The sequence below is a fragment of the Ptychodera flava genome, chromosome 2, assembly GCF_041260155.1.
Source record: "Ptychodera flava strain L36383 chromosome 2, AS_Pfla_20210202, whole genome shotgun sequence".
Taxonomy (NCBI): Eukaryota; Metazoa; Hemichordata; class Enteropneusta; family Ptychoderidae; genus Ptychodera; species Ptychodera flava.
The window spans coordinates 17,709,833-17,725,175 of record NC_091929.1 but is presented as its reverse complement, the minus strand read 5'-3'; the positions used below and the strand labels follow the sequence as shown (position 1 = coordinate 17,725,175).

At 36.2% G+C, this 15,343-nt stretch overlaps 1 protein-coding gene across 1 annotated transcript; it reads left to right on the top strand.

The window, feature by feature from the left end:
* The first annotated feature begins 8,663 nt into the window (after positions 1–8,663).
* Positions 8,664–9,632, top strand: LOC139149213 (uncharacterized). Its single transcript, XM_070720794.1, has 2 exons — positions 8,664–9,120; positions 9,610–9,632. The coding sequence occupies exons 1-2, from the start codon at positions 8,664–8,666 to the stop codon at positions 9,630–9,632; spliced, it is 480 nt and encodes a 159-aa protein (XP_070576895.1).
* Positions 9,633–15,343: the final 5,711 nt, after the last annotated feature.

Genomic DNA, 15,343 nt, shown 5'->3' with positions numbered 1-15,343 from the left:
AAAACTTTTGTTCAGTGTTTTGTAAAAAACCGCGGACATTGGGATATTTAGAAATCCTGCCGGTTTTCAGACTACTGATTTTTCATCGAGGTTGACGTCATTAGTGTGAAATCAATGTGATGACGATTGAAAACCTGAGTTTACGTTTCTCTTTTTGGAGGAGGTGGTGGCCCTGAAAAGAGCCGTTTGGTCAGATTTTGATGGTTTACTCGGTTTCTTCCAAGAAAACATCTGAAGTCGACAATGCAAACATATTTGCCATCGGAACTGCCGATTCTTTATTTTTACGTCTTTTTGAAGTCACATAGTGAGTACATGTAATAGTATTTTGGCAAGGTTGGTGCCATCATGACAACTATATCCCAAAACGACATAGCCATCCAGTCGCTTCGGCTGCTGGACTTGTTTCCTTTGATTCACCAAAAAAAAACGTCGTCGACCAGCGCATGTGACCGCACGATGCAAGTAAATGTGAGAAACAGAGTAAAATTCAATAAAAATTATATTGCATACACAATTCAGGGGTGAGCGAATCCACTTGTCCACGGTTACCGTGACTAGTCCGAGCTCAAAATAGCATTTTTCACCGTATTGTAGTATTTAGTATTGTGCCGTCTCAGTACGCCTTTCCCGGACGCCTTTGCAGCATGTCAGTACAGAATTCTTCAAAATAGAAACGATATGGCTGTGAAATTCGTAGCAGTCACCAGTGAAATTCATCGTTATTTGAACCATGACTTATGAAATAGTCCGTGTTTTAGCGAGAAAACGAACGTATCGAGTTAGCTTGACTGGCACGTCGAAGGCCTGGACTTATCGGCTATGGTTTATACATACACTACGGGTGGATATGACATCAAAATGACTCTTCTTGTCGAACGGGGGACGCTTTTTAAATATATACTGCAAAATGTTTGGTTTTACTCGCGGTTCTGTCACTTGAACTTCCATTCTACAAGCTGCCACTCATGTGAGTAGCTATTTACTTTCATGACAAAAGGAGACAAGTATCAGTGACAAGCGTCCAGTGAAACAATAGTTGGCCAAATAGTTCGTTGTTCACACCTCCAGCTTCATCAGCTGGATCGGCGGAAGGTTGACTGATCTTATTAAAACCTTATCTATTTCTGATTCGCCCTTGCACGATAGAAGGACCGTGGCCCTTGCACACAAGTGCCGACACGCATAATATACTCAGATCTAATTTAAAATGCTTGAAAAATGCCAAGTACGCAACAAATGCGTATGCAATATGGCAGAACCAAATCACAAGGCCCAAAAGTGACGCCAAATTTCTCTCCTTACAAGTGCTGTCAATATTAAAACATTGATTGCACAGCAAACAAGATAAAAGCGACACACCTGACCGAAGCAACCCATTTAATTCTCTAAATGTAAATTTTCAACTTTATTCCGTAATTCACAACGCTTTTGTGTTCAGTCTTTTGTAAATCAAAGTGAGACTTGGGTGGACACCATGACCAATGGGTATGTGTGAAGACAGTGCAGTGGAAAATGAAATTTAATGCAATGAAACACTGAATGCAGTCATTCTTTGGGAACAAATATTTTAATGACATATCAAGAACGAACAAAAGTAATTGACCAGTTAACAAAGCTCTTCATGTGATTATAGGGCTAGTTTTATACTTGTCGATGTTTGATGATTGGAAGGAACACAAAAACAACTAACTTAAACGATCATTATAAACAAGCGACCTAGCGGCCGATATAGCTCCGCTGTGTTTTATAACTATTTTTGACACAAGTTGATGAAGGAGGTGGAAATCTTTGATAGCTTAATGCAGTGGCCAGAAAAAAAGTGGCAAAAATAGCTGCAAAAATACACACTTGAAGATTTCACAGCGGATCATCCCTAAGAACATGTCAACCAAAGCTATCTGATGAGTAGTTTTTTGAGAATAAATTTTCTGACCAAAATGGCAACAATTGCCCCCGAAAAATAAAATTGCAGATTTCATCATAATTTCAAAAGATCAAATTTAGGATCAAATTTAGTTCATCTACAGAAACTTGTATACCAAATTTCAAAGCTGTTAGACCAGTACTTTTTGAGAAACATATGTTTTGACCAAAAATGGCTAAAATTGCCCAAAAAATTCAAAATTGCAGATTTCATCATAATTTCAATAAATATCATTTAGTTCATCTATAGAATTATGTATACCAAATTTCAAAGCTATCAGACGAGTACTTTTTGAGAAACACATTTTTTGACCAAAAATGGCTAAAATTGCCCCAAAAATACAAATTACAGATTTCATCAGAAATTCATATATATTAATAAGCTCATCTGTAGAAACCTGTATACCAAATTTCAAAACTATCAGACCAGTGCTTTTTGGGAAACACATTTTTTTACCAAAAATGGCAAAAATTGCCCAAAACTAAAAAATTACAGATTTCATCATAATTTCGATAAATATCATGAAGGTGATTTGTAGGAACGTTTATACAAAATTGCAAAGCTATCAGATGAGTAGTTTTGGAAATAAACATTTTTTGACCAAAAATGGAAAAAAATTGCCCCAAAAATACAAAATTACAGATTTCTTAAGAAATTCAATATATATTATTTAGTTCACCTATAGAAACCTGTACACCGAATTTCAAAACTATTAGACCAGTACTTTTTGAATAATACATTTTGTTGACCAAAAATGGAAAAAATAGTGACAACATCACTGTTCGCTCCCATATAGTTATCAAAACAAGTCAACAATTGTATGAAACATGGACATACATATACAGACAGACTGGCATACAAAAACTAGCACAGAGTGATGACATTGACCCCAAGTGTGCCTTGGCCCATGGATAGTGATAAAGATATAACAAACAGCTGAATGTTATGATAAAATAGTTAAATATAGGCCTATACAGGCACTGAGAGTGAATATGTTACAGCAATTTGACTAGTTTCTTTTCTTTTCTACTTCTGTAATAATCTTTAAGACAATCCATCTGCAAGGCAGTTTATGTATTGACAATATGTTATCTTTTACAAGCACACAGTAAACTGTTCTTGATTTTTCATTTACAATATTTGACATAGACTGAAATACATAACATGCAACCAATGTTTACACTTTGCCCATACACCAGATACATGGAGAAATTTCAACATACAATCATCAACTCAGAAACCCTACAGGAAAAAGTAAACATTGTTTTCTTCCAGAACAGCTGGTGCATCCACACCTGGAACAACTTACAAACTTAACCAATTACACAAGGATGATGACACAAGAGATAAAGTTAAACTGTGGTGAACTTGACTATTCCTTTTAAATCCTTACCTAACTTGACATCTTAAACTAAAATACACTGCATGGTTAATTGTGCACAAAAATACATCGGGGTGGACCATTTGATAAGGGATGGTGTCTGGAAGATCGATGAGGTACATTATCTTTTTCATCCGATCCATTGTACATTCTTTTTTCCCTACTCTCCGACTTTTCTTTTTGTCAAACCTACTCTGGCTGAATTTTTTATTGGCATTTGTTTGGAATTTTTTCAAAATCTGCCAGGATTTTTTTACCGCATTTCAACACCAAATACAGTTTACCATATCAAATGCTTACTAAATCACCACATTATATACTCTTAGTTCCAGTAGGTATAAAATTACCAAAAAAATCTTAAAAATACAAAATGAAAGATATCCCAGTAAAACTGAAAGTTTCGCAAAGTTGCCCCAAAAATTCAAAATTCCGGATTTCAACTTAATTTCAATATATCTTATTAACAAAAAACCCTAAGGACCGGTTTACTAAATATCAAAGCAATCAGACTGGTAAATTTTGAGAAACAAATTTTTTGACCAAAAATGAGAAAAATTGCCCCCAAAATACAAAATTGCAGATTTCATCCTAATTTTAAATATATCTTATTAACATAAACCTTAGGAACCTGTACACTAGATATCAAAGCTACCAGATCAGAAGTTTTAGGAGAAAATAATTTTTGACCAAAAAAGGCAAAATTGCCCCCAAAATAAAAAAATTGCCAGTTTCAACATACCTTCAATACATTATATTAAGGTTAATCTTAGATACCTGTATACCAAATATATGTATCAAAGCTATCAAATCAGCAGTTTTTGGATTACAAAATTTTTTATCAAAAATTGGGAAAATCGCCCCAACAAATATGACAATACCATACAATTTGTACAAGCATGACTGAGGTTATTCTGAGGAACATGAATATTAAGTTTCATAGCAATCAGACGAGACGATTTCAGAGAACAGACTTTTTGACTAAAAACGGAACAAATACCCTAAAAATACAAACACGCAAATTTCATCCCAATTTTTGCACAAATAATTTAGAATACCTAAAGAAATCTGCATACCAAGTTTCAACCAAATCTGACCAATGCTTACTGAGTTTTAGCCATTTGCAGGATTTTTCCTTTTTGCCCCTCATTTGCATATTTTTGGCACTTACACGTTCATTTAAACAAATTCACATCTCTACCCCTAGTTGCACCTGTACACCAAATATTAGGACAGTAGGTGCTACGGTTTAGGAGTTTTGATGTGGACGGATTAACAGACATACATACATACATACCTACATACATACACACAGACGCCATTTGCCACCTTATACGAGTACCTCCCATTTGCATATATACATATGCATATATGGGAGCGTAAAAATGCCTTAAAAATGCAAATTTGCTTATTTCTGCAAAATTTGAACAAATCTTAAATAGATCATCCCTAGGGAATATGTACCAAATATCAAAGCTATCTGACTAGTAGTTTTGAAGAAGAAGATTTTTAAAGATTTTTTTACCAAACATGACAAAAATTGCCTTAAAAATACAAATATGCAAATTTCACCACTATTTGAACAAATTTGACTGAAGTCACCCTAAGTAAACTGCATATCAAATTTCAAAGCAATGGGACAAGCGCTTTCCGAGAAGACGATTTTTTACCAAAAACGCCAATAAAATGCCCCAAAATACAAATATATTTCACCACGATTTGAACAAAATTAAGTGAGGTCATCCCAGTGAACTGCATATAAAATTTCAAAGCAATTGGACTTGCGATTTTAGAGGAGAAGGCTATTGTTGACGGATGAACGACGGACGACGACGACGACGGACGACGACGACGGAAAATCAACCTATTTGATAAGCTCTGTGTCACTGACAGCGGAGCTTAAAACTACGAATAAACCTCAATAGCAACGAAATTCGAAGCAAAACATTACGCAATTGTTCAGAGTGTTAATTTACAAAGTTCACTCACATGTACTTTGAAAACGATAGTATTTTGACAGCCATACCTCCAGCTACTTACTAAAGTCTGTTGAAAAAGAGTACAAATATCGTTGTTTTTCAGGTCAAAAAATTGTCATGAAACGGTAAAACTACAACTGATAAATAAGTAATTTTTCTGAAGAGTGACTTGAAACGCCTCGCCTAAAAGACAATTTCATCCCGTTCCAAATAAAACTTGCTGCGTTTTCGAGCACCGCAGCTATGAACGATGATAGGTCTGGGGAATCCTCGCGAAAATCGCTCATGCTCACACTCGTCCAAACACTGATCGTTCGCTTTGAGCTGCATGATTCAGCTTGTCGAAAATATTTCTATTTTGTAGATATTGAATTAAATTTCTTATTTTTTGTTTTGTTTGTTAATTAAAAGTCATTTTAATGTTTTTAGATGCTTTAAAAAAATTCAAAACCCGCTAAAAAGCGACTATTTGGCCAAAATTCAAACGAAAAACATGAAAATAATGCTCGAATCATGGGCTATTTATATATGAATACTTTCAGTCTCTTTACGCTTACTCTCAAATGCGATAGAACGCTGTGTATATATACACAGGCTCAGTGGGCTAAAAATAGAGATTTGAAAACATGGCGGCCACTCTCGCCGATGCACGATTTTTGCATCAAAATTTTTCACTCATTTTCGTTCGTATGACTTTGAAACTCCAGGAAACGATTGAGAAGAAAGGGTTACCATGAAGTATTGAGGTATTTGCTGATAATTTGCCAAATTAAACGAGAAAAAATGCTTAGAAAATTCCCACACGCTTACACACTGAGCGCTTTCAGAAGCTGTAGCATGATCCTACTTAGTCTGTCAGACATGTGACTCAGATCATACGAATTTCCATAACCAACTTGATACATTTGTTTTATTCCAAAATGATCACAAACATATCAGTATTCATGATGTGGTTTTCATGATGTACACAGTAAATCTTAATGAATTGGATGTAGTTCTTTTTCAAGTACAAGATTACAATCGTGCCCCTGGAAAAGATGATATAGGAGCACAGGGACTGTGATAGCAGGTACAAGGACGGTATCAGATCAAAAGTTCAGATAATTCTAACCACTAGATGGCGCTATACAAAAAATTTCGTTACTCATACTTGGCACGTTTTTTACTAGTACACATATATCTAAATTTTAGCTATAATGAGCATTTAATTAATGAGCCACACCAATAAAAATCTAATCAGATCTGGATCTTATCATAACATGCTACATACAAAATTTCATACAATTGGACTCAGGGGCTCTCAAGTTATGAGTGGAACAAAATCTGTCTACGGACGGACAGACGGACACACCCACAGAAATGTGGCAACATAGGACACCTTTGGCGCTTTGCGCCACGGTGTCCAAAAAGGGATTTTTACAATGCCCCTATTCAGATTTGTGACGATTCATCAAAGTTTTGGTTGACGTTATGATAGGGAAATCAATCTGATAAGCATGAAGACATGCGTTTACGGTAGTTCTGCTTTTGGAGGAGGTGATTGCCTTGTAATGGCCATTTACTCGGTTTCAGAGAAAACAGAGGAAAAGGACCATGCAGACATATTTGCAATCGGAACTGCCGATTCTTTATTTTCTGTGTTTTGGATGTCCTATAGGATGTAATTGTATTTTTCCAAGGTTGGTGCCATTATGACAACTATATCCGAAAGTGACATAGCCATTCAGTCGCCCGAGATATAGTCTTCGACTGCAGGACTTAATTAGGGACAAAGCCCTATGGGGCTTGTCCCCTATTGTATTTACTCAGGATCACTTCTTCTTCTTCTTCTTCTTCTTCCGTAATTCTTTGTAAAGCTAGATCTCCAAAACCGTTGCGCGCAGCCTTTTCAAACTTGCAGGGCTTATTAGGCATACTGAGTACTGGTGCACCTGACCCTTCATATTTTGATTGGTCACATGACCTGACTGTTATTAATTATTAAAAATTTTAATTACATCTAATTTGCATAAAAATTGAAAAATCGAAAATCTGAATAGAAACTTTTTAGATCATACTACCTAGATGCTACATACCAAATTTCAAGAATTTTCACCTTGCCGTTTATGAGAAGAAGATTTTTAAAGTATTATTTTTCTGATTTTTCAATGACCTTTGACCTCCCCTATACCTCTGCAGCTAAGCTATACCAATGGCTTATTCTGGCCTATGTAAGAGTCCTGGGGGGCTGGGGCTAGTGACTACTGAACAATGACAAACAGGGATCAAACTGCAATCAATATTTTGAGGAAGAACTTGACCTATGACCCTAGCATGTTTCTATACTTAATTGATTATGCACATATCTAATTTAGGCCTTCAAACTGGAGTTAGAGTTCTGATTTTTGGTACACAAAGACAAGTATCAGTGTTAAGGTTTTTTAACAAAATGTCACATGACCAGCACATCCTATACCTCATTGATTATGCGCATATCTAATTCTGGGCAAGCCAAAGAGCTGGAGGTCTGATTTTTGGTAGATAGGGATAACTATTGAAAACAATTTTTTTCACAAAATGTCACATGACCTTATTGACCCTTGACCCCAAATATACATTTCTGTACATAACTCAGTAACCACAAGGGGGTCATGTGACTGGAGCCAAAGTGACAGGTCACACGTTCATGTCGCTCTGAGAAAAAACACTTCTGACGACTTATATCCCAGCTGTCGATTTCGAAATTCAACTGAGTAATCGTATTTGAGATGGGTCTAGACGTTTGTGCGTGGAGAATACGGATAGGTTGTTTCATTCAGCCAAAAAACTGGAGAAATGTGTCCATCGAGTTCTACTGCCCGACAACAACTTGGACCTATGCAAATGAGCTGGTGTACCGCCTCATAGCATGCTGTTTGGTATGTACATTCACTGTTGTTGGTGCAAGTTTATTGACATAGTCATCAAATCTCTACTTTCTGTGGTTAGAAGATTCTGGAAGACTGATGCTAACAAACCGAAACAACTGCCATATGATTTTGCCGTTTGAAACTTGTTTTGAGTCGTGTAGCTTCGAAAGTCCAACAACAAAATGGTCCTGGTTCCAGATGCGTAGTGTGTCGTCACATTTTTGTACAATTGCTGACAATTCACAGGTTGATCGGCCGTTTGTCGTACGATTGCTGCAACTAGCCGGTGACATCGAGCTAAATCCTGGGCCACAAAAGGACATTGTTTAAGCTATGGAATCATTGAAGGAGGAAATACTCAAAGAAATGAGAAATACGGGAAGAGAGCTGAGACAAGAAATGCAGTACTTGAAAAATACACAAGCAGAACTGAAACGTCTTGTTTGGATCTGAAGAACGAATTCACTGATGTTAAAAGAAATGTACAATCAATGCGGTCAGAAATAAATGAACTGAAAGAAGAAAATCGTGTTACTGGATATGATCTGGCTGCCGTTTCACAAAAGCTCGATGAGATATATGAAAGACTGGATAGTCTCGAAGATGACACAGACAGACTTGAGTCCTACTCTAGAAGAGACAATATCAGATTGTATGGTATACAAGAAGAACAAGGTGAGAGTTTCGATCAGTGTAAGAGTAAAGTGGTCGATATCCTGAATGAAAACGTGAAAAGCAAGGTATGGAATGATAGGGATGTCGTCCGGGCGCACCGAGTATCAGTACAATGGAAAGACCAGCCGCGTCCGATTGTCGTCAAGTTCCATCATTTTTCCGATAAACTACTTGCACTGAAGGAAAGGCCGATATTGAGAGACTCGGGTATCGGTATCGGAAACGACCTGACAAAGCGCCAACGAAAAACACTATCGGAACTGAGAAAGCAAGGTAAGCGCGGTTATTACAAGAACGGTAAACTGAAAATTGAAGACAGACAGACAAGTGAAAACGAAAGAACTGTACAGGACGGTACAACTACGAACAGAAATACAGAACGCGAACGTCGACAAACTCGATCACAGAGTAGGATGCATGGCACTGCACGAAAAGACTGAGGACTCGGCCAAGGCCCAGGTATAGATTCAGTATCTTTTTTAACATGGAATATACAAGGTTAAAAAACAAACTTCTGTCTTTTGATTTTGCTAATTATATACTAAACTATGATGTCATTTCCTTCATAGAAACATGGTCCGTAAATGCATCTCAGTTTGACTGTAATTTTCCTGATTTCACTGTCTTTAACAGAGTGCGAAAAAGATCACCGATCATGGTCGTTATCCAGGCGGTGTTTGCACAGTAATACGTAACAAACTTGTTCCGTATGTTACAAAAATCACTTCCAAACTACATGACTGTATTTTTTTACTTTTCAAGGGACAAATCTTTACTCTGGATAAAGATGTGTTGTTTTGTAGTGTTTACATATCACCACGATATTCGAAAGTCTATGATAGTTTGACATCTACAGATGGTGTTGAACTTTTCGAAAATGAATTGTCTGAGATTCTTACAAATCTACCAGAGGTTTATGTCATCATCACAGGTGACTTCAACGCTCGTACAGGTGAAGAACCTGATTATATCATGGATGACAATACTGAGTATGTCATTGATTCTTCATATAGTTATGATAATGACTCCTTTAATTTGACACCGAGTGTCAAAAGACAAAGATGTAAATTTGTATGGTCGATCTCTCTTGTCACTGTGCTGTACTTACAATTTACATATCTTGAATGGTAGAGTTGGTGTTGATCGGAATAAGGGAGAATTTACATGTACTGCTAACACGGGTGCAAGTGTTGTAGATTACACATTGGTATCTTCAGAACTTTTCACAAGTGTTCAATCCTTTTCAATAGAACTACGCAGTGAATCTGACCATTTTCCTTTGTCATTTTCATTAGCTTCAAATGTGTCAGTGAAACAAAATGCTATCAGTACAGATCACATGTGTAATCGAGTTTTACGTAAATGCTCATGGGTTTCTGAAAAAGAGACTGATTTTTCTAACTCTGTTCAGCTGTTTATGGCAAATAATGGTCTTGAAGATGTTATTCTATTGCCTGATTTTAGTGTAGCGAATTTTATTGATAAACTTGGCAGTGCCTTTATGTACGCTGCTGAACGCTGTAACATGGTAAAGAAAATTTCGCCGACCAGGCCAAATCATAGACAACAGCATATTTGGTTTGACAATGAGTGTATTTCCTTAAAGAAAAAGAAATATTGTTTTCTGAGAAAATTTAGCAATAACGTGGCGAAACAGAGTTGAAATTGTATAAAGATGCCAGAAATGAATTTAGAAATGTTTGTCGAAACAAAAGACGTTCTTTTTTAAATGAACAAAAGCAACATTGTCCATTCTTGCTTTCACAGATTCGAAACAGTTTTGGGCTTCTGTAAGGCGCTGTATGTCTGTGCGTCGAGTCCAAAATGACATCCATCCCGATGTATTTTACGATTATTTCAACAATTTATTTCAAAGTAATATATCTGTTAACGATGACTTTTCCCTTTCTGATGAACTAGATAGTATGATAAGCTCTGTAGATGACATTGTAAACCACGAATCAGAGTTAAATTGGGACTTCTTAAATAGTCCTATTACAAATGATGAAATTGAAAGGGCTATCAAAAAATTGAAAAATGGCAAATCAGCTGGTCCTGACTTGCTGTTGGGAGAATTTTTTAAATCCACAAGTCATTTTTTGACACCATATTTGAATATCCTTTTCAATAGACTATTTGATGCTGGTATCTTCCCAAAAGATTGGTCTAAGGCAATCATTGTACCTCTTCATAAAAGTGGTTCATCTAACTCTCCTGACAATTACAGAGGGATTTCTTTATTGAGCATTTTTAGTAAGATTTTCACTTCGATTTTGAATAATCGTCTTACATTTTGGGCAGATGCACTTGAAAAAATCGATGAAACACAAGCAGGTTTTCGACATGGGTATTCAACAGTAGATAACATTTTTATTTTGCAGTCAGTCATCCAAAAATATTTATCGAGGAAACGTGGTAAGTTTTATTGTGCCTTTGTTGATTTTGCAAAAGCATTTGACACTGTTGAACGTCAGAGACTTTGGTTCATACTTTTGAAAGGTGGTATTAATGGAAAAATGTTTACAATTTTGAATGCCATGTATAATGACGTTAAATCTTGTGTGAGAATCAATTGTAATTTTACTGAATATTTCAACTGCCCGGTCGGAGTTCGACAGGGATGTATGCTCAGCCCATTTCTGTTTTCCTTTTTCATAAATGAATTGACACATGATGTACAGAATAGTGGTCAGCATGGTTTACAACTTTCTCCTGCTTTAACTGAAATATTATGTTTATTATTCGCAGATGACGTTGTACTTTTTTCTGACACTGTAATTGGTCTGCAGCGCCTTTTGAATTCTTTGAATTCCTATTGTAAAAAATGGAAAATGACGGTAAACTTAAAGAAGACCAAAGTAGTGGTATTTAAAGCTGGTGGCTACCTTGCAAAAACAGAAAAATGGTTTTATATTGGAGAAAAAGTTAACGTTGTGTCGTATTATAAGTATTTGGGTATTCTGTTTTCCTGTAGGTTGCAGTGGACAATGTCCACAAAAGCACTTGCACAACAAGCAAGAAAAGTACTAATGGGTATTATTAGAGCGAGTAACAAGACAGGTCGTTTTACATATGATACTTTTTTCAAGATTTGGATACAATGGTGTTGCCAATACTGACCTATGGCTCAGAAGTATGGGGTTATGCAAAATATGACTATCTTGAAAGAATCCAGTATTTGGCTTGTAAGAGTTTTCTTGGTGTTTCAGGTAATACCCCAAATGTTGCAGTGTTGGGCGAGTGTGGCAGATTTCCAGTTTACTTGTATACAGCCAAAAAATGTGTTAAATATTGGTGTAAACTTTTAAAATGCCAGAAAACCGCTATCCAAGGAAGTGTTATGAAATGCTATATCACATTGATAAATCTGGTGTCAGGTCGAAACCCACATGGATACACCACGTCAAAAACTTACTGTGTCTCTGTAATTTGCAAGAAGTATGGGAGCAACAAGAAGTTCCCGATGAGAATAGCTTCATATGTACTTTGTAGAGAACTTAAAGAGTTATTTGCATGACCATTGGTACAGTGAAATTTGTAGCCTTGATAAACTTTCTTGTTATCGAGAACTTAAGTGTTCACTTACACCAGAAAAATATCTTTCTGTTGTCAAAATTAATGTACACATGTCTATGTTAGCTCGATTGAGATGCTCTTCTCGCTATTTGCGTATTGAGACTGACAGAAAATTGAAAAATGATGCAAATGAAAGAGTATGTTTGCTATGTGATAGAAATGAAGTCGAAAATGAATATCATTTTGTTTTACTTTGTACTTTTTTTGATAACTTGAGGATGAAGTATATTCCTCGTTATTATTTCAGTCCACCAACAGAAAGAAAATTTATTTCTCTGATGACATCTGATGATCCAAATATAATGCAACGTCTAGCCGCTTTCACTTTTCACGCTATGAAAGTGAGAAGGAGATAAATGATAATCAATTTTTCTGAGTGTTTGTAATTATTATTTTCCTGTCAATTTTTGTATATTGATGCTATGTTAAGTATGCTGGGCCGATGGCCTAGAACTACTGAATAAAGACCAACAATTCAGTAACCACAAGGACTACACCCTTCATATTTGGTATGATGGGATACCTTATGGTAACACATGCAGTACCTCATTAAATATGCACATATATAATTTTGGGCCAGCCAACAGAGCTAGAGGTCTGATTTTTGGTATATAGAGATAACTATGGGGTACAATTTTTTAGAGAAAATGTCAAGTGACCTCGATGACCTTTGACCTCAAATATAGATATCTGTCCATTACTCAGTAACCACAAGGGCTACACCCTTCATATTTGGTATGATGGGAGACCTTATGGTACCATATGTCAAGCCTCATTAAATATGTACATATCTAATTTTGGGCAAGCCAATAGAGCTAGAGGTCTGATTTTTGGTATATAGGGATAACTATGGGATACAATTTTTCGACAAAAGGGCATGTGACCTCGATGACCTTTGACCTCAAATATACATATCTGTCCATAACTCAGTAACCACAAGGGCTACACCCTTCATATTTGGTATGATGGGAGACCTTATGGTACCATATGTCATGCCTCATTAAATATGCACATATCTTATTTTGGGCAAGCCAACAGAGCTAGAGGTCTGATTTTTGGTATATAGGGATAACTATGGGATACAATTTTTTTGACAAAATGTCACGTGACCTCGATGACCTTTGACCTCAAATATACATATCTGTCCATAACTCAGTAACCACAAGGACTACACCCTTCATATTTGGTAAGATGGGATACCTTATGGTAAGATATGCTGTACCTAATTAAATATGCACATATCTAATTTTGGGCAAGCCAATAGAGCTAGAGGTCTGATTTTTGGTATATAAGAATAACTAAGGGATACAATTTTTTTGACAAAATGTCACGTGACCTCGATGACCTTTGACCTCAAATATACATATCTGTCCATAACTCAGTAACCACAAGGGCTACACCCTTCATATTTGGTATGATGGGAGACCTTATGGTACCATATGTCATGCCTAATTAAATATGCACATATTTAATTTTGGGCAAGCCAACAGAGCTAGAGGTTTGATTTTTGGTATATAGGAATAACTATTGGATACAATTTTTTTGACAAAATATCACGTGACCTCGATGACCTCTTTTCCATAAATATACATATTTGTCCATAACTCAATAACCAAGAGTCCTATACCCTTTATATTTGGTACGATCTTAGACCTTATGATGCCACATGCAGTACCTCATAATTGTGCACATTGCTAATTTTGAGCTAGCAATAAACCCAGTGTTCTGATTTTTGTTGACAGATGTAACATAAGGAAAAGAAAGTTTTGTTGCAAAAAAGACATGTAACGGTAATGACCTTTGCCCTCTCTGATTACATTTGCCTTCTTTTTCCCACTTAAGATTGCTTTGGCCCCGGCATTGCTGCTTGCAGCTATATTTCTGTTTACATCTGTGGTTACTTTCAGGCCGAGGTCATTGAACGTCTTTGATAAGTCTTTTTTCATTCTGTATGCTTTCCTGCCAGTGGCGTTCTTTATTAAACCAAAGCCATCATCTCTATATAGACCAACATTTTTTTTATCAAAGGATGGAGCAAATATGTTGTTATAAGGGTCATTTTCACCACAATCATGAGCTGTGTTTAATTTGTATATAATACTCTCAAGGTCACTGTCCCTCATGACCGACAAACTTGAATTGAATTAGTCATGTTTGGAATGTTCTGGAAATTTCATTAGTTGTGTAAGAGAGATAATTTTAGAACAGTAATTAGCATGTCAATAAAGTTCTAGATTGTTCTTATATTCTCTTATAAAAGCACATGAGTATAAATAGGGGCCGGCACAGCTTGCAGTCAGACATTTGGGATCGTGTCTTTTGCGTGTTACTTTAAGTCTTTGGAAAGTATTAATGTCAAGACTTTTCAAGCAGTATTAATTTCAAGACTTTTCAAAACCTTCACTGTCACGCTGGATTTATACTGTGGACTTTGTGCAACTTCAAGCCTGCAAGCAAAAGGACTGTTTATTCATTCGATTGACTGTTACAGCTCTGAGACTGGAGCTTTGCCGTCCCAGCTGAGATACGTAGCCTGTACACTTTTACAGTTAGTATTCTATCCCTTGAGTTGGCACTTAGTTTAATTTTCGTGATAAATTTCGTTTTATACGGAAGCTGCTGAGTTCACCTTTTGTTCGTTTTCTATCACGTAACAATGTTGAGAATATAAAGCCTCAACAGTTCACGTACCTCAGCTTCGTCGTAACTTCCCGTTGTTACGTCATAAAACTGGTGCTATCACGCTTCATCCAAGGTACGAGTCATTAAATAGGAGTGATTTATTTGAATGCATAATGATATCAACATCCATATATGAAATGGTGGAGTGCTCAGTTGCAAATTCAAATTAAAAGCGATTTTGTAGCAGGGATTACGATATATATATATATATATATATATATATATATATATATATATA